Consider the following 21,656-nt stretch of genomic DNA (forward strand, 5'->3'; position numbering starts at 1 on the left):
CCATGTACCACCATAATTGTTGGCCACAATACTCTTGCTTCAATGCCATTCTTCAGTGGTCTTGCATCTGTCTTGTGTAGTGTTTGCGTTATAATTGTTTCATGTCTTAAAGGGGGGCCAAAAATATTTGATGACATGACTGTACTGGATGGCAGATTTTGGATTGAGTTAATCATTGCATATGCTAGAGGTGGCACTAGGATTGCAAGACATAATTGCACAAAGGGCTCAATTTTTATGGTTGTGTCAGACTATTGTCCTCGTGCTAGCATGATATTTTCTTGTCATGGCTTGTGGGAATTAATAGCCAACATGAGTCTGATGAATATCTTCGGAGGCCTAGTTTGGACTTCTACAACTTTTGTGCTTGCTATGAATATAGAACACGTGTTCAACAAGAAAGATGTGCATAATAGCCTTTGTGTAGTGGAGTATCTTTTCCATTTGTCACTGGTGGAGTTTTATCACAGTGATATTGGACTCATTTTCCTACTGGTCTATACTTGTTGGATGATTTGCTTAGGAGCATGAAAATTAGACTGCAACCTATCCTGGTTCTCAACTCTTATGATTGGCAAAGCAGGTGCAAGTTTTCTCTAGTACAGAATGCTCGGCTTTTGGTATTTGCACCTGTCTGGGGATTGGTTCAGTGATGGTTCTTAATGTACAGCAGAAAGTTAATGAGACTCTCTCTATGCCGATTGAACTCTCTAATTGCACTTGCCCTCTCTTTGACCTTGAGGACAAGGTCAATCTCTATGGGGAGAGTAATGTCATGATTCTGCCAAACATTAATGGGACCCAAAGAGGACACGTGGCTTATGATCACCCAACAAGTATTGTGCCTTTGCATGATGCTGTTAGCAATAACCGAATGGAATCTCAACAATATGAAAGCAACGCTATATATGCGGAGGAGGTTAGTGAGAAGGGTGTGGATGATTTTGGATGATTTGTGATGATCTTCTCTTTTTGGTCCCGCTCTTGGGAATCCTCTCTCTGTGGCTTTCGTATCTTCCCCTCCCTCTGTATCTTCCTCTGTTTCTATCAGTTGTTTACAATACTATTGAATGTATTCTTATATGCCTATAGTTTAACTGGGTTGAATATTAAATATATGCTGATGATTCCACTGTGTTGAGGTATTTTGGAATTGAGATCATTACAGTCTATTGGACGGAATTACCAAAACTTCCATTATTTATACATTGTGTGCAGAAGCAGTCCATTCAGCTTTCAGGGACAACTCTTCTTCTTCTTCTTCTATTACTTGGCAAGAGATCCTTGCGCTTCTCTATAATTTTAGCTCTTACGATGTTGATGTTATTTCTAAATATTTCTTTTTTAGGCTTAACTCTTTTAATGTAGGATATCTTAGTTACTTTACTTTGTAACCTTTTATTATTAATTTATCATTTTTGTTGTGTTTCAAAAAAAATCATTGATCCTTCAAGTTTGCCCTCATTTTGATTTTGATATCTTAAATTTCAAACAATAGCTGAAGGACAAAATAGTTCAAGTTTTTTTGAATCATAAGTATCATTGTTTTAAATGAGAAGAAAATGGAGGGACCAAAACCTCTGACTTGAAACTCAAGGGATTAAAAAATCAAAATGAAAACAAATTTGAATGTTTAAAAATTGTACTCTTCCAGTTCTTAATATAAAACCTATTTAATTAATTTGATTATATTAAGAAATGAATAAGTTAGTTAATTATAAGAAATATGACATATTTTTTCTAAAACATCATAATCATCTTTCTTAATATTCTCCATTGCTCTCTTATTTGATTATAGTTAAGGAAGTATCAACAAAGGTAATTTAGAAAAAACTGATAAATATGGGAAATAGATCTTACATTTAAAACTAAAATTAACTTAATAATTAGGTCTTACATTACATTGAGAACTGAAAGAGTATTAATCATTTTTTTTTTTGTAAAAAAGTAGCAGAGCACTAAGTGCTGCAGCTTAAACAAATTTAATCTTCAAAAAATGCCTTTACCTTACGTCTAACTAAAAGACAAAAGTCAATGATACAAGAAGCCACCAAATACTGCATCATTTTCTTTTTAACTCTTCATTGTCATCAACTCACCCATTTAATTAATGACAAGTTTAACTGCGAAAAGCTTGATGAGTCTTAAATAGTTGGGAGATAAACAATTGCTAAAAGACGGAGACAATTGTATTGAATGAGACTAATGCAAATGTAGAAGGTGGAATCACATGCAACCAATTACGAAGGATCAAACTTACTGATATGCCAAACTTTAAGATGTTTTCTTCACAAAATCACACATTCAAATTCTCAGAATTAGAGAAGATAAAAATAACTGGATGTCCTGAAATGAAAATGTTTTGTCCAAGACTCTTCAAAACAACAGGGTTGTTTAAAATGAAAGTAGAAGAACATGATGTGGAATGGGAGGATGAACGAGACCTTAGGTACGGTATAAACCCCCCCCCCCAAAAAAAAAAAAGAAAACAAATACTGTTTAGAAAAATGTATATTTAATGACGAGGGAAATAGAAAAATTGATTATATCGCGCGCCCATGCCAACGTCGTCTGTCTTCAAAATTTCCTTTTCTTTTCCTAGGCTCTAACTAATACTACCTCCGATCCTAATTATAAGATCTTGTTTATAATCTAGGTATGGCAAGATGGTGTTAATATGTAGAAAGATAAACCCATCATCCATCTTATGATGTTCAGGTTTGTTAGCTTTAGGATTTTGTTGCTAAAGAATTTTCTCTTTTCTGAAACTGTTTGTATCTTTTATTTACTGTCTCTCTGTTTTCCTCTAGTAGCAACTTACTATGATATACGCCAACTTCTCTTCTCTTTAAATTGTTCTTATCTTTTTGCAATGTTTGTTTGTGCTTCATCCCTTAAAAATAGAGTTGCTCATTGGAATTTATTTCAATATTTATTTTCCAGTTGTAGTTACTATAATACCAACAAAACAGCTTCATATATTAAGGTGGGAAACAGGGGAGATATCTTTTCCTTGCTTCAAATTGAGTATGCTACTCTATCTAATGACATGGATATATATGTACACACGTAGAATTTAAACATAATCTTAATAGCCTTCTGCTTTTCCGTGCTTGATTAATGTAGGTGCTGTTGGCGATGATGTTGACACTTGATGAAGAATGTAGACAGACGCTAGTGCAATGATTTTTTTGGTTCAATTTTCAAATTATATATTTTAGTAGTTACTACCTCCGGTCCTTAATATAAAATCCTATTTGACTTTTATTTTGGTCCTAAATATAAAATCCTAATCCACTTTGTCTCATATTTATGTATTTTTTCCAAGGTAGTCCTTCTAATAATTGCAGTTCTAGCCAATATTATTAATTAGTAAGGATATTTTAGGAAAGACAATACCTATTTATTACAAATAACTAACTTAAACTTCTTTCTTAATCTCCTCAAATTAGTCAACTGGGTCTTATAACTAAGACTACAGGTAGTATTTGATAAACGAGATTCTGTTTTTATCATAAACAATAATCCTCCCAATAAATTGGGTTATGAATGACTTGATTCTGGTCAAAACTTTACCTTAAGGCACGGTTTGCTTTACTGTGTACTAATCTAATGTATAAAGACTCTTAAATTGGTGTGTTGTGATTCTAAAGTTCTACTTTTGGTCCCAAAAAAAAAAAAAAAAAGATTCTGAAGTTCTAGTTAAGCTTCCTTACTATGATTTCATTTGGAGGTGGAAGCACTAAGGTACAAATAACGAACGGCTTTAATCTTTTATCCTTAAGCGAAAATTGCTCAATTTAATTTAGTTTCACTTTGAAACATTTTTATGATATTTCCTATCGGAATAAATGTCCGGTTTGAAAGCACGTGGCAGGAGACGTTTATGGTGGTTGGCTGGATATGAAGTTTGATACTCTACAAGAGAGATCAAGGAAAAACATATTTAAAAAAAATGAATTCTCAGTAATCAAAATGCTCTATTTCTGGATGGAGAAACAGAGAAGAACACAGTGAGTTACTTATCCTACGAGTTTCCATAAAATGTGTACAAGAAAAACAGATATCCAATAAATAGGTTTATTTGCAGAGCCAAAATTGAGAAACACCTCACCTATGAGAGGAGGACTGAGTAGAAAAATAAATAGGGAGATGGATTTTACAGTTGATTATATATACTCTCCGGTCCTTAATATAAGACCCATTTAACTAATTTGATTAGATTAAGGAAGTTAGGTAAGTTAGTTAATTATAAAAAATATGACAGATTAAGGAAGTTAGGTAAGTTAGTTAATTATAAAAAATATGACATATTTTTTCTAAAACACCATAATCATCTTTTTTAATACCCACTCTCTCCTACTTGATTATAGTTGAGAGAGTATCATAAGGGTAATTTAGAGAAAATTGATAAATATGAAAAATGGGTTTTATATTTAGGACCAAAACCAACTCAATAATTAGGTCCTATATTAAGGACCGGAGGAATAGTAATCTTGTACCATTGCACAATAATTTCCTTCTGGGTTGCTACATTCAAAATCGATGTAATGCTTTCGTTGACTGAGTTATCATGTATAAGAACTAGCAGACACATGAACTCCCAGAAAGACTTTGACATAAAGCAATATTATATGTGATACACATGCTTCGCCAAAGCATTTTAGTTTCTGGAAATCCAATATGTCATCTAAACCCATGCAGAAATATAGGAAGTGGGTACAGAGCCAACCTTAGTACAGCTAGTGAGAGGATCACCGCCTACTTTCACAAGCAGAGATGTTTAGGACGAGTTTCTGGACTTTGATTCGCCTCATTAGGTTCGAAGACTTCTTTTCCGAGGCCTACATAAACATTCATACAAAACACAATCCCAAATAACCGGATTTGATCGTACGCCATTGGTGCCTCCATGTTTCCATTTTTCAAGCATTCTAGTTTCGATATATGTATGCCTTAATCTTTATGCCTTAGTTGCCGATGAGTGATAGGCTCTGCTATTGTCTCATGAATTATTCAAGCGTTCTTGTTTTGTTATGCTCAACTCTTCTATGGCCATACTTCACTGATGCAATGACATATTCTTGACTTTCCTAACAGCCCAACATAAAAAAGGAAAAGAAGCAGCCTCTTCTTGTTATACTGCCTCCTACCTCCCATGCTTTGCCCTAATTTATTTATTTATTTTGTTTTTCATATTTCTTTATTTTTTAAAATAATTCTTGTAATAATTAGGGATATTAAAAGTTGTTTTAAATGGTAGTTTTAACTAACATACATGATTACTAAAAAAATTCTAAAAAAGATAACATTTTTATTACAAATAATTAACTTAACAAATTTTTTTAATTTATTTAAATTAATTAACTAGCTATTATATTAAGAATTGATATAGTATTTAAACTAACAGTGTGTGTGGCACTCGTTTTATTGTTTCTACAAGTCCTCTGTTTGCTAAGTAGACTCTTCTTTTGTTCTATTTTTTTTCCCCCCTTTGTTCTCACTTTCAGTTGGTGTAAACTTCTCTATTCATTCTCTTCAATTCCTCTTATTGACTTTCAAATCAAAAGGAAGAAAGAGAGCTCACTTAAACAAATATCTGTCTCTATCTCAAAGGCAGTGGGAAACAAATTTAATATGCTAGCATCATTATTTTGCTGCATACGTATCTCTTCTATTATTCGTTTTAGTTGGCGGCATTACTCTTTTACTGAAAAGATTTCGGATTATAGGGTAAATGTGGTTGGGGGACACCTTGGATATTTGATTTTCTCCGGTGGGCAACACTGAGGATCTGAAGAAGAAAGTGAAGGAACTGGAGGATGAACAAACCAGTGTGCAGCATTTAATTGATGTCAAAGTTGAGCATTGGATGAGATAACAAGGCATATGTATATAACAATTGTGTGAAGAAGAGATAGTCAGCCATATGGTGTGTTCAAATTAATTATTTATGCTCATTTTGTCTCTTGTTTTAGCTTGTTACTATACTTCAGACTTATGCTATGAAAATCAATTTCACGAGAATTACTTTGTTGATTGTTCTTTGAAAAAAGGGGGAAAAAAAGAGTTACTTCGCTTAGGATCCTATTTTGCGGCTTTTTATTCTTTTAATTAATATAGTTTTAATAAACTTGACAATTTACTTTCCCTATAGTTATAGCTTTAAAAATCGTTTACTTATCCCGAACGAATTCAGGATGTTTGTTTTTTGAATAGAATTATTCTTTTCAATATTTGAGACGCTTAGATATATCAGGCAACAAATTCTAAGGAATGTTTCATCTTGTATAGACGGTGTTGGAATTATTTGATCTATATATCTGAATTAAATTTTTGGTAGTGAATTAAAATGCGAAGTTGATTAAGAATATGTTTATATTGGATGATTAATTAATTACTAGGTTGATTTTTCTCTCGGACGCAAAAAAAGTGCTAATAATACGAAAATAAAAATTGTAATAATACAGTTACCATTAATTAAATCATAAAAATTCTAACAATGCTAAGATGTAGTGCATGTTTATTATTTATGTCAGCTCATCAAAGTTATTTTGTTTTTATCTTATTTCCCCTTAATAGGCGTGAATTCCAAAGTTAGAGATGTTGGAATGATCCAATTTAAACAGCTCATCAAAGTTATTATTCACAGTGCAAAACTGTGGATTTCACGCGCTCAAGTTCTTAAGCAAGATTCTGTTGCTTGCTTCTACCTTTGCGGAAGAGGATAGTAGGATACTCTCTCAGCGTCCAAACTGCAGCCGTTGAGTTGAGAAGAGGGCATAATGTGCCACATCATTATGCTATTGAAAATATGAAAAATTGACCAGCTTTGAAATTTTTTTCAGGAAAAATCACAAAAAACCCTTAAAATTATGAAATTGCAAAATAAATATTTAAATTAATAAAATTGTTGTAAAAAACCAACTCTCAAATATGAATTATAAAATATTAGAGAAAAGACCAAAATACCCTTTTCTTCTCTATTTTCCAATCTCATCCTCTCCTCTCCTCTTTCCTCCTCTTCTCCTTCTTCTTCCTTCTCCTACTCTTTTTTCTCTTCCTTACCACTCACCAACGCTCATGATTTTTATTTTGCCATCTATGTTCTTGCATTTTGAATTTTTTTTTAATCGATGAGGATATAAACCCAGTTAAAAATTTGTTGTGAATATGTTGGTTTATATTTGTTCTTACTGTAATCCGGACTGGAAGATGTTTTACATCTTTTAAGGGACTGTGAGTATGCTAGAAGCTCGTGGCAGCCGGTGACACTATTCTTCTTCTTCTTCTTCTTCTTATTCCCCCCCCCCTTTTGCTGCTCAACGACGTGGCTGGTTTGCCATCAATTTAAAAAGACTCGGGATTAATGTAGATGGGCCATGGCATTTGTTTTGGGAAGTGGCCGGAAGTTATAGACTTGAAGAAATAATAGTACTCCTCCGGTCCTTAATATAAGACTCATTTAACTAATTTGATTAGATTAAGGAAGTTAGGTAAGTTAGTTAATTATAAGAAAAGTGACACATTTTTCCTAAAATATCATATTCATCCTTCTTAATACCTCATCTCCCTTTTCTACTTGATTATGGTTGAGAGAGTATCTATAGGGGTAATTTAGAGAATATTTATAAATCTGAGAAATGGGTCTTATATTTAGGACCAAAACCAATTCAAGAATTGGGTCCTATATTAAGGACCGGAGGAGTATTTTTCATGAGAGTTTTGTTAAGCCTTCGAACACAAACTTGGTCATTATGCAATCATGGAAGGGTTTTGTACTGATTCAGAAAATGAATTACTGTAAAATGCTCCAATTGCAAATCATAATGTGCTCATAAAAAAACCCGCAAACATGAACAACATTGGAATAATTTGTCTTGAATTGATTTTTATGTCTAAAAAACTTGAATTGTGAGTGAAGCATCACACTATTAAGATCCTTGTTTTGCTTGAACAAGAAATTCAAAATGATTGCTGTCAAACACATACTGATTTTCTGCTATCACTACAAAAAATTCGACTTTCAGCGGCGACAAATGTCGCCGTTGAAAGTCCAAAAGTCGCCGCTGAAAAGCTTCAGCGACGACATTTTGTCGCCACCAAGTCGTTGCCGTAGCGACCGTGGCTGAAACTTATCAGCGGCGACAAAAAAAGTCGCCGCTAAAACTGGACATTCAGCAGCGACGAAATGTCGCCGCTGAAAGCTGATGAGTTTGCCACTCAGAAACGTCGCCACTGAAACATGAGAATCGGCGGCGACTAATGTCGCCGCGGAAGCTTGCTTCGGCGGCGACATTGTTGTTGCCGCTGAAGGTTGCTTCAGCGGTGACATTGTGGTCGCCGCTGAAGCTTGATTCGGCGGCGACTTTGTTGTCGCCACTGAAACGGTCTTCAGCGGCGACAAAAAAAGTCACCGCCGAATCAAGCTTCAACGGCGACATATGTCGCCGCTGATTGTCATTTTAATTATTTTTATAATTATTAATTATGCAAAAAATTTTATTTATATTACTGATAAATATTATTAAAAGGTTTAATAAAAATAAAGTAATTAACACACAAATATAGTATATTAAATAATAAGATTTATAACCATCAAAGTGTTCTTTATGTCTCTAACTGAAAAAAAAATTGTTCAATTAAAAGATACATTACATAATACAAAAGAAAAATTACGTAGAGGGATCAATACTAGGGACACTAGAAGTAGGGGTATCTGCAGGAGCATTTAACTGCATCTTTTGCATGAAAGCAGTGAACTGAGCTTGTATTCTCTGTTCCATCAACTGCTCCATCCTTTGTTCAAGTTGCGTACGCTCTGCTTCCATCTTTGCTCGCTCTGCAGCACGTTAGGCTCTTCATTCTCATTTAATTCATTGTTCATATCATTCATAGAAGGGAAGGAAACCAAAGGTCCCAAGAAACCATTTCAAGAAAGCGATTGCAATGGAAGGGAATACCTGTCCTAAAACAAGAAAATTTGTTAGATAGAATCAGTCTGAAAATCGTATATAAATCAAAAGCCAATCATGAATAATTACAAGATAATGAATAAATTCTAATTTCGGTAAGAGTCTACTCAACTAAACTCAACAATCTTTTGGTATTCTCTAATCGATAAATATGCATAAACAAAGTTCTATAATCCATAGTTCACAATTAGCATTCTGATATGCTGTCATCCACAAAATGAAAAACAAAGTGCTTGCATATATATTCTATCCGAGCCTGAAAATGTTACGAGGCCTTGAAAAAGTAGAACGAGCAAACTTTTCAGGGAAACTCTTCGTCGTTTCTTATAAAACTCAAAAAAAGAAAACACGCCCACGCACAAAAGAGCAGATTAGGATGAGTGCAAAACCTGTCTTCTTGCTCGAGAACGCGCTGCTGATTCGCGATTCTTCAACATCCTGCGCTGCCTTCTCTCTGCCACCAGCAACGAGCCCAAGGGAGAAACCTTCAGAGGCAGAACTACTCTTTCCCCACGACAGACGATTGAACCGCTCGGAGCTCGTGCACTCCGCGACCAAGGGCAGTTCCCGATCGTTGTTCTTGCAAGCCTCCAACAACGATTTCACCCAACGAGGATCCACTCGCTTCTCGCAACCTTCTGTGTTCAGCTGTGAAATTTAATGCCGAAGGAAAAAAAATTGGATCTCAAAATACAGAACAAGAAAGGGGGAAAAAAATACAGCACTACAAGAAGTTAGATGCTTGAAACTTCTCTGCGTGGATGACAGCAAGAAAGAACGCTGGAAGTGATGGACTAAGCACAGATGGACGCTGGAATAAGTTAGATGCTTGAAACTTCTCTGCGTGCGCGGCGCCAGTCTGGTGAGAGCGAGGGAAAAGTAAACTTTCAGAAGATTAGGGCGGGTTAAATTGTTTTGGGTTTCAAAATAAGAAACTTTAGATACAAAAAACAATGCGCCAGCCTTGCCAATAACACACGTGGCTTCAGTGGTAGGGGAGTGTTAGCTATTATAATTACCAGGTCCCCTATTTGAACCCGCCAGGTAACATTAAATGTTTTTTTAACCTTTTTGAGCCAAAATTAATGTGTAAAAATTAGACATTTTCCAGATTCGAACACATGACCTCTACACTGAAACGAACAAGCGTGGCCAGCCAGGCTAATGAATTTAATTGAAACCATTGAGCAATAGAAAATATATATAATATGCAACTGTATATGTTTTACAAAATTTAATTAATCACATTTTAAATTAAAAAATATAAATAGTAATAATATTTAATTAACTATATACATGATTTTATTATCTATATCTCTCACACATTTTTAATTAATTATATTATCTCCTTTAATGATTTTATTTCTCAATCCTCTCATACATATGTTCATCATCAAATATTATTATGTCAATTAAGTATGCTCATACTAATTTAATTATAATAATCTCTCACATATATTTAATTATGTTATCTCTTTCAATTATAATATCCTTCTCTCTCTCACACATACAGACTATCTCTCTTCCAATAATATTTACATCTACCTCTCACCTCTCACCCTCTCACACACACACTCTATATTTCATTACTTATCCCATCAAACTTGCATACTTTTTCATGCATGCCTCCATCTCATTTCTCTCCCATGCATAATGTTTTTCTATTCCATCTCTCAAACATTTGGATATGGGATATGTGTGTTAAACACACACTCCAAACTTTCTTCCTCTTCCTTTCTCTCTCAAACACCATATTATCTTTCTTTTAGTCTGTCTCTAACACAAAAATACATAAAAAAACATTAATTATCAAAGTTACTTAATTACGCAAATAAAAGATTATAATATAAAATTTTTACAAAAAAAAAAGATTAAAAAAATGTGAAAAAACTTTCAGCGGCGACAGGAAGAGTCGCCGCTGAAAGAAGATTCAGCGGTGACAAAAGGTCGCCGCTGAAAGCTATATTCAGCGGTGACAGGAAGCGTCGCCGCTGAAAGAGGATTCAGCGGTGACAAAAGGTCGCCGCTGAAGCGACATTCAGCGACGATAAGAAGAGTCGCCGCTGAAAGAAGATTCAGTGGCGACAGTTAGTCGCCGCTGAATCCTCTTTCAACGGCGACTTGAATTGTCGCCGCCGTAGTGCACACTTTCGGCGGCGACAATAATAAGTCGCCGCCATAACTCTCACTTTTGGCGGCGACATACTTGTCGCCGCAGAAAGGCCGACTTTGAGCGGCGACAACTATTGTCGCCGCTGAAAGTCATATTTTCAGCGGCGACTCCCTTTGTCGCCGCTGAAAGTGGTCGCTGAAAGTCCAGATTTTTGTAGTGTATTAGTGATCACATTGTTGTTATTTCCCAATAAAGACTGGTGACTGATAGTTAAATCATGAAAATTGACATTAACTTATGTTGTAGTAAAAATTGACATTATTTTCACAATTTAGTTGCTAATAATAAGTTTAGTATAAAAAATAAAGTGTTTAAAAGCTATTCACAGCAACTTAAATTTAGCCGAAATTGACACTAACTCTACAATTCAGTTATTAATGACAAGTCTAATATGAAAAATAACAAGTCTATTAAAATTAGATACTAACTTAAGCTATTCACTGAGCTGTAAACTACCTTATGTGAATGATACCTACTCATAGTTCAACTAATAAATTTATTTTATCTAGGATAAGCTTGAGGTCTTTTTAATAATTAATTTAGAAATTTGTTCAATCATTGTAAATAAGCATGTTAGCAAAACAGATAAGGCAAAAGGTTGGCAAGATGCTAACACCTGGTTCTGATAATAAATTTGACGACTTCGAGATCAGACGGAAGGCTATGGCTAAATCTTCGCAAATATTTATTGAAAAATATATAGGTAAAATGCGGTGAGAGTTTCTAATGTTTAAAAAATTATTAATACCTTTTTTTGTGCGGCCAACAAATTTCTAAATCAATTATTAAAAAGGCCTCAAACTTATCCTAGATAACATAAATTTATTAGTTCAACTATGAGTAGGTATTATTTACATAAGGTAATATATAACTTAGTGAATAGCTTAAATTGGTATTTAATTTTAATAGACTTATTATTTCCCATACCAAATTTGTCATTTGCAACTAAATTATGAAAATATTGTTAATTTCTACTAAAATTTAAGTTCTTATGAATAGATTTTCAATACTTGGTATTTCTCATATGAAACTTGTCATTAGCAACTAATTTATGAAAATAATGTTAACTTCAGCTAAAACTTGTGTTACTGTGAATAATTTTTTCACACTTGTTATTTCAAATACTAGACTTGGCATTAGCAACTAAATTGTAAAAATAATACTACTTCGGTCCTAAATATAAAACCTATTTTGTAGTGTAATTTATACTATAAAATGAATTTTATATTTAGGACCGGAAGAGTATCAATTTATGGTAAAACTTAAGTTATTGTGAATAACTTTTCAAACATTTGTTATTTTTCATACTATATTTTTTATTGATAATTAAATTGTGAAAATAATGCTTCTAATTAAGCATAAAATATCTCTTAAATTGTTTAATATTTGTGTGTGTGTTCGTATACGTACAGCAGAAAGCACTTATCATATATCAACCTGAGCGATCATCTCATTCAATTTTCCAAGGGGTCGAGAGAAAATAAAGGAATTTTAGTGTCCACTTATCATGCATCTCTATATAATTCCAACAATCAATGTTCCAGATTTAGCTCTCGCAGCAGGTCGACCTCGCCAATCAACACTTTCATTAACAACGAACACTTCTGCTTCTTCTTCGAACTTGTTTTGCATATTCAACAACTTGACAAAATTACTACTATTACACAAACACTTCCGTGTATAATTAATGAACCAGGTGCTGATGGGTGCACATGGTCAAATTGAACAGAGAAATACTGATGAAGAAAATAATGAGAATAAAAGGATCTTGATAAATAAGGAAGATCGAGCTAACGCAATTGTTACATGTTAATACAGAAGAGAGAACTGTAAAGGTCTTGATGAAGCACAATAGCACCGGAGGCCTTGAATGTTTATAGATTGCAGAGAAAAGAGAAGGATTAAAAGAGGGAGAGGAAGAGAAAAAAGAAAGAGAAGAAAAAAGGGGTGTTCTAATCTTTTTACCAACATTTCGTAATTCATACTTAAGACCCAGTTTTTGATAACAATTGTGTTAATTTAAGCACTTATTTTGCTATTTCATAATTTCAAGGGTTTTTATTTGTGATTGTCCCTATTTTTTAAGAAGCTTTTAGCGTGGAATATCCTCTTTTTTTTTTTAACACCTGCCAAGGATTTATGAGAGGTGCAACCTCTCCACGAAAACACTTGGACGAGTTCAGAACTATATTTATTTTCAGGAAAAAACTCGTTTTTGTATACATAAATATGACAATTGAGAGCAATTCATATGAACAAATATATTTATCCAAATAGTCATATGAAATTCTACAATCATCAGAGTAGAGTAGCAGTGAAAAACTTACAAATACATCTCTCCATGCTAGATAGTTTGAAAAAGCAATTCATAATGCTCTCGGTCTTGATCTAAATTAGAACAACTAAAATGATTCAAATATTGTTAATAGAAAAAACACCAAGATTTCTTTTAACTGGGAGGTGGGCACAGTAATGAAACTAGAAAAGAGCCGTCACCAGTTAAGGAACCTCAAGAGCCATGAATTAGGTTTTTTTCAGATGCTCACTCAAGCAGCCGTCAAAAGTTAACCCACCATCAAGGTCAATAAATGACTAAAAGGAATTGAGTCTAAAACTCTACTTGAACTAAACCTAACAAACTAACGGGCCATATTCAGAATATTTTAATTAACACAAAAAATAATATAATATAATATATGTAATTAAAATATGTTAAAGTTGAAACATGGTAGCGTTAGGTGCACCAAACACCACCTCATTGTCTTATTTAGGGGGGAAAAATGTCAAGAGGTAGAACCAAACGCTTCCCCATTCAGGTTTGATTGAAAAAAAAAATTACACTGGGAGGTTGCGCCTGGTTCCCCGACTACTTCCGACGCGTTTTATTTAAAAAAGTAATTATCTTGGCCGTCGCTACCTCATCATGAAACACACTTTTTCCCAAAATAATAATAATAATAAGCCGTCGAAAGCTATCTCATTAAGATTTTTTCAGGGTTAATATAATTTTTAAGTTTATCTTTATTTTGGTTTTGGTCCTAAGTTCAAACTATAGGTTTTGATCTTTTAAGGACAAAATGATTCAAACTATTATTGAAATATAGGAATTAATATTTTAAATGAAAAGAAAATTAAATGATCAAAACTTATGACTTAAAATTTGAGGAACTAAAATAAAGACAAATTTAAAAAATTAAAATTTTTTAAAAAAAATAGCAGAGCACTTTAGCTTAAAAAAGCTGAATCTTCAAAAAATGCCTTTACCTTGCGTCTAACTAGATAAAAGACAAATTTGACCAAAAAAAAAAAGATAAAAGACAAAAGTAAACGCTCCCAGGAGCCACCAAATACTACTTCGTTTTCCTTGTTAACTGCTGTGGGTTTCACGCTTCATAATCACACAACGTAATTTTGTGCTATCTTTTAATTATAAATTTTATTTACAGACTACAAATAAAATCTTATAATAAAAATCATAGGTAGTGTTATTTAGCTGTATTCAATTATAGTCGCTACATCATTGAATCCGCTGGCCCCAAGAGACCTTGGCATCCCCAAAAAAAGCTTCCTATCTACGTCCTCTTTTTTGGCGAGAAAAAACAAGTCAAAAATGTTAGGAAGGAGCACCCAAAATGAATCTTAAAAAAATGCCCACGTTAAAGCTACCTTTTTCTTTTTAATTGCTGTGGGTCTCACACTTCATTGTCATACGACCTCGTGGTTTTATTCATAGCTTTATTCAAATAGGCCATTTTATTTTTTTCCCTTTATACCCTCCTCAGTGCGTGTGTTATTTAATTATATACCATGTGTTTTGCCTTTTTTTTTCAAAAGAATTATATTGATCCCAAAAAAAGAAAATAATTACTAAAAACTTTCAATAACAATCTAAGCAGTCTATAATAACAAGTTCAGAGTATAAAATGACAATTTCTGGTACTTGTTTTGTAATTATTTTTCTTTTTGGAATCTCATTGTAATTCTCCTTTCTTTCTTCCCCTATTACCTGTGTATTTTTTTTATTAATATATAAAAGACAACCATTTCAATTGATATTGGACTTGATATCAATGCAAAATTTGAATTTGAATTTTCATAATTAGGTAGTATTATTTGATTTAAAAATTTTACAGTATTTCTAATTTAAATATATTTTATCCATTAAATATAATTTTTTTGCTATTATGATAATTTGAAATCATTATATTTTATAAATTCATATTTTTAATTTCTTTTGTTATTTAATAAAAGTCATATTTATTTTGGTCATACAAACTAAACTTGCTTATCCAACCATAATCCGAACAATTTTTCTACTTTACAAATTAACTTTTATAAAAGTTAATCCAAATATAAATTACGTCATCCAATCTAATATTTTTAAAAATCAGATTAAAAATAAATTACTTTTTCTACCTCCAATCTAAACGGAGCCATAAAAAAAGGCAAGCGCTAAATGTGAATTCGAAGGGGACAATGGATTTTTTCCCCAATTTAATTCAGAGTAAAGAAAGGGGGCTGTGAAGTTAATTTAAAGGATTTTTTTAATTTTAGTATATGGATGTAATTTTAATATGAAATAATAAAAATTTTAAATATTAGGAAAAGATGAGTGATCCATTTACAAGTTCTCGAAATCAGTATTCTTGATGTAATTTACTAAGTCGCCTACTCATTATGGTAATTCTTTTATTAATTATAATTTTATAGGTAATTTTCACAACCGAAAGCATGGCTTTAAATTTGGAGAATATCATCATGATAAGGGATGTTTTTCCTAAAGTGAAAACTCTTTATGTAGAAGGCTTTCAGAATGAAGGGATAACCTTTCCCTGTAACTCTCAAAGAAGATTTCCCAAGTTGGAAAAGCTTTATGTGGAACATTGTTCCTTTGAGGAGATATTTCCCTCACACGACCATATTCTTGATTTTATGGGGAAAATCCCACTATTTTAGGAATTATGCATTGCCTATTTGGACCAGCTCAAGAGCATATGGAAAGATGATTCTCAACTACCACTAATGCATCAAAATCTGAAATACATTGAAGTCAAAAGTTGTTGTAATTTGGTCAAGTTGGCACCATCCTCTGCTTCATTTCAAAAACTGAGAATGCTGTTTGTATCCATATGTGATTGGCTCATCTATTTAGTGACAAGTTTGACCGTTAAAATTTTGGTGAGTCTTGTGTTTTTTAAGATAAATGATTGCAAAAAAATGGACGAAATTGTAATGAATGAGACCAGTGAAGATGTAGAAGGTGGAATCACATTCAACCAACTCCAGAGAATCGAACTTACTGATATGCCAAGCTTGAAGATGTTTTCTTCATGAAGTTGCACCTTCAAATTTCCAGAATTAAAAGTGGTACAAATAATTGGATGCCCTGAAATGGAGAAGCTTTGTCCAGGAATGTTGGAAACAACAAAGTTGTCTAAATTGACAATAGAAGAGCATGAGATGGAATGGAAGGATAAAGGAGACCTTAAAAAAAAAAACAGTAGAAATGCTATGCTCAGCAAAGGTATGATATATCCACACGAACAAATATTGTTTCAAAAAATGTATATTTAATTATTAAGGAAATAGAGAATTGATTATGTTATGCTTATGCCAATGTCGTCTTTCTTTAAAATTACATTTTTTTTAGGCTAACCAATACTATGATTTGGTATTGCAGGATAGTGTTAATATATAGAAGGTTGAGTCCATCATCCATGTTATCATTTTCAGGTTGGTTAGTTTTATGATTTTTTTTCCTGCTTATTGTCTATCTTTTTCTCTAGTAGTTATTATGAAATCAATAAAAGCCTCATATATGAAGGGGGGAATATGGAGTATCCTTAAATTACCATCAAGCTTGGAGGGCAAAGGAGAGAGCCTTGGATAACATTAATGGGTCTATACAACAATCATCTATGCTAATCCCTTGGTTATGTAATCGTTTAAAGGAAGCTGATCCACAAACAGTGCCCAAGTGGACCTCATCTGTCAACAACCATTTTGAAAGGCTCTTCATAGCATATGGATGCTACATAACTGGGTTTTTGCAAGGCTGTAGACCAATTTTATATATTGATGGTTGTCACCTAAGTGGTCCATATTTAGGGACACTATTGGCTGCATCTACATATGATGCAAATAATGACATGTACCCTCTTGCTTATGCAATTGTAAATGGAGAGACCTATGCAGATTGGTTTTGGTTCTTAACGAATGTGAAAGAATTGATTGCATCTATTGAAATAACTATTGTTTCTGATCGTCACAATGCGATTATTGGTGCAATTAGAGAAGTATTTGGTGGGTCTCGTCATGCTTTTTGTTATAGGCATATAAAAGAAAACTATAGTGCTGAGTTCTCAAAAGTTTGTCATGGACAACACAGAAGATGTAAGAAGGAAGCATTAAAATTTCTTGATGCTATTGCATATTCACGATTGGATGTGGATTTTGTCAAGGCAATGGGAAGTCTTAGGTCCTTTTCTCCTGAATTAGCAATATGGGTTGAGACCCAAAGTGATGTTGACAAGTGGGCCATGTCGCTCTTTCTATTTAAACGTTGGGACAATATCACTACTAACCTTGCAAAATCTTTTAATGCATGGTTAGTTAAAGAAAGGAGGGATAACATATGTGTGCTAATAAATGAGCATCGACAGAAGCTAGCTAAAAAGCTTTATGCTGCAAAAGAAGCTACGGGAAAGTGGAAAAATGGGATTGGACCTAAGATCGAAGCTAAACTTATAGAGCATGTTGCTTTGGCTGAAAACGTGATGGTAGAAAACTATGGCCCACCTCGAATGCTCGTTCATGTAGGCGGTAAACATTTGCATGTTAATGTGGCATTAAGACAGTGTACTTGTCAAGCATGGCAAATGACAGGAATTCCATGCCCTCATGCCTATGCCGCAATAAAAAAATTACATGGTAATATTTACGCATATATTGAAGAGTGTTATTTGTTATCCTCACAAGAAAAGATTTACATGAATACCATGGTTCCAGTGGAAACTCATGATATGCCCAACCTAAACCGATTGTGTTTTGAAGATTATAGGACCAATATCTTTTTACGACCCCCCATTACAAGTCGTCCTCCTGGTAGACCTCAAAAAAAGCGTCGTGAATCACAATTCCAACATAAGGTGCAATATCAATGTTCTCTATGTCACCAATTTGGGCATAATCGTGCAAGCTGCACAAATCCTAACCCCACTGAAACATAAGGTGCAATATCTACACTAAATTACATTTTTTTATCATAATAATTGTTAAACAATGATTCAGTTCTTATTTCTGTACTTTATTGTTAACTTTTTTTTTTTTTTACGTTGTCTAAACTCTTAGAATGATTTATTCAAATTTAGTTTAGCATTTTATCATTTAAGTTATTAGTTTCATTATGATAAGCTAGTTGATCTGCTCACAGCATTTTGTGCAATTATATATCCAGGTTCAAATTGAGTTTCATGGTGATGGAGACAATGTGGAAGACAAAGTCCTGGGTAGCTTCAATGGTTGGCATCCCTCATAGGATATATGCTTTGCTAAAATGAACTTTTAACTTTTTAATGTTTTCTTTGTTGCTTGATTTACTTGATATTAACCGTATATTTTTGAAACCTATAACTATTGAGCATCAGTTTGATGTCATAATATTTCACTCAACTTTCCTTAGTAATGCAATGATATTGTTCAAATTTCCTTATTAAGTTAATGAGGAGTTATAATTACTTAAATCTTAATTCGTTAGTATCTTGTTTTGATAATATTTGATTAAAAGCATCCAATATAAAGTCTTTTTGGATGAATATAAAAGTATATATTTGTACCTTCATTTAATCCCAACTATACATATATATGAACACAATCACGCTACCTATACAAAGCTTCTTAGATTAATATAAATATAGTTCTTTCTGTTAACCAAAATATGAAAATCAGGTAAATACTACCACTTCGTAACCTAAACTTGACTAATAATTTTTCCAACCATATCGGAATGAAAGGTAAAATCGTAGTCGTGCAAGCTGGAAAAATTTCCAACCATATCGGAATGAAAGGCTAGTAGATGCATATATGAATGACTGAAAAATAGGACCCTATTTTTTTTTTTTTTGTTAATTGCTGTATTCAGCTTTTAATTTTAATGGGGATAATTTAGTAATTATAAATTTATATTTCAATTGATAACCAATAGTCTTTTGCTCAAAAAATATTGATAACTAATAGTCAAATATTGGGATGGGCATTGGGGATAATGTAGGGATTTGGCCAGGGATAATTTCGTAATTATAAATTCATATTTTAATTTTTGGTCATTCAAATTAATTATAATTTTTAAGATCCCTCTTAATAAATACTAATTTTTTTAGGTCCTTCTCCTCAATTTTCCCAAAAGAAAAGCTAGTAGCTCGTCATTCTCCCCTTGATAAATACATAAAGAAGTCACCATGTGGAAGTAAAAAGTTAATGTTAAAATGACGCACAAATAATTCTCCTAAACCGTACAACGTGTTTTTTTCCCTATTGCTACCACTACTACCAATAATAATAAAATTTTATATTATTATATGATGGTTGACACGTGGCGTCTCTACTTTTCCCTTTCCATCCTCTTCCTCCTCTTCCTTTTTTAATTCTTAGATTAATATTTTAATGGTTCAAATTAATTCTAATAGTTTACAAATGCATTAAATGCTTTTAATTTTTTTAATAAATAGTTTATAAAACATTAAACTTTGAGCTGTTAAAATATATTAATCTAATAGTAAAAAAAAAAAAAAGATAAGGGAGGAGTATGGGAAGGGAAGCGGAGAGGTTATCTAAAGTTGCATGGAAACCATTCATAACAAAGTAGTGCGTACTCAAGCTTATTCTTTTTTTGCTGTAACTTAGTTTCATTTTTTTAACTGATTTTCTAAATTTTATAAATTTCCCGATTTTTTCATCATTAAATTATGTTTTCTGATCTCGTGAAGGCATTTTTATTTTTTATTTAATTTATAGGAACCTTGGCCGTTGCATGTAATTTTACAAATTAGACGTCCCTGTACATCGTTAGGTTAAAAATAAGTTGGTTGCTTGTCATTTTCCCCGTTATAAATACATAAAGAGGACCATGTAGAATGGCAATTCAGTACTACTTCATAAAAAAATAATAATAATGTTAAACTGGGATTTTTTTCCAAAAGAAAAAATAGTACTAAATATGAGGAATCTGTTCATGAGGAGTTTGAAAATTTGAGTAGTGATGAGAATTTGATTAGTGATATTAATTAACTTGTTTTACAAGGTCATAGATTGTCATGCATTATCCCAATAATATAAACCCTACAGCATTGACCAGGTAGGATTGACTTAACTCCCATCAAAACCAGAGACTTTGTAAAGCTTCAGATCTGCTTCTCCTCCTCCTCCATAGTTTCAAAAATCTCCTACTTTCTCCCTTTTGCTAATTTCTATTGCTTTCTTACTTCTTCTTTTACTTCATCATCTCTGGAGTTTCCTTTGTGTTGTATATTTCCACTTTCTGATTCCCTTTTTCCTTGTCTTTTCTCGACCAAAAAAAAAAATGGAAAAAAATCCTGAATCTACTGCTTTTTGTATTTTCTTTGCTAGCACTTCAATTCTCTGCTGTTGTGATCATTTTCAACTTTATTTTGCTGGTTTTGTGATCTTTCTTCAAGAAGACAAAAATCCCAAAAATAATTTTGAAAAAAAAACTGCTCTTTCAATTCGTGACGGCTCATATCTTTAAGGTAAAAAAAAAAGACTCGTTGTTCCCTGTGATTTTATTTTTGATGAGTTCATCTTAATTTCTTGTATCTTTATTGCTTAGTTGATGTTGTTTTTCCTGTTTGATTTCACAAGTTCATCATGTTTCTTCGTTTCATCATCTTTCTTGGAAAACTTTCAGATTTTATAGTCGTCTTGGATTTTTGTGAAGCACCTGTATCCTAAAGTTGGTCAAAACACCATAAAAAAGAGGTCTCTCATGCTTGATCTGTGTTGGAACATTGAGGAAAGCTGATTATTGTTGGGAGATCTGAGGATTATATACCTACTGTAAGTTTAAAAATATAGATTTATGCCAACGTCAGTCTGTGTTTAATTGATCTATATTTACAAAGTTTAATGGTGTTTCAACTTTTGTAGCATATTCTTGTGTTTCTGAATATAAAGAGCAACCAAGAAGAAGAAGCAGAAAGGTGTTCCAGCCATAGTGAAGATACTTAAGGTGTGGCTCCCTCATTTTGAATTTTTTTCTTCCAAAGCTGTCATTTGAATATAGGCGTGGCTCCCTCAGCTTTATATGACGTCTATTGGTTTTGAAGATGCCCACTTGTATGTTTTTTTAAGTAAAATATAAGGGTTTTTTCAACCAAAAAATATAAGGCTTTCCTTCTAAACATATATAGAGACTAAATAATTAATTTTAATAAAAAGAAAGTATCTTTTCACTGCTTGGTTCCATTTTTAACATCAGTAAAAATATTTTAATA

At 32.9% G+C, this 21,656-nt stretch overlaps 1 protein-coding gene across 1 annotated transcript; it reads left to right on the top strand.

The window, feature by feature from the left end:
• Window positions 1-17,066: 17,066 nt before the first annotated feature.
• Window positions 17,067-18,685, top strand: LOC114740170 (uncharacterized). The gene is made up of 2 exons (XM_028928299.1): window positions 17,067-17,963; window positions 18,605-18,685. The coding sequence occupies exons 1-2, from the start codon at window positions 17,067-17,069 to the stop codon at window positions 18,683-18,685; spliced, it is 978 nt and encodes a 325-aa protein (XP_028784132.1).
• Window positions 18,686-21,656: the final 2,971 nt, after the last annotated feature.

The sequence above is a fragment of the Neltuma alba genome, unplaced genomic scaffold (assembly GCF_004799145.2).
Source record: "Neltuma alba isolate B1F8T4 unplaced genomic scaffold, ASM479914v2 tig00003072_pilon, whole genome shotgun sequence".
Taxonomy (NCBI): Eukaryota; Viridiplantae; Streptophyta; class Magnoliopsida; order Fabales; family Fabaceae; genus Neltuma; species Neltuma alba.

Excerpts from the sequence above, each read along its gene's own strand:
- LOC114740170 (XM_028928299.1), top strand. The coding sequence starts at position 17,067 with ATGCTAATCCCTTGGTTATGTAATCGTTTAAAGGAAGCTGATCCACAA. Across the intron at positions 17,964-18,604 it reads CACCTCGAATGCTCGTTCAT|GTTCAAATTGAGTTTCATGG; the intron begins GTAGGCGGTAAA and ends TTATATATCCAG.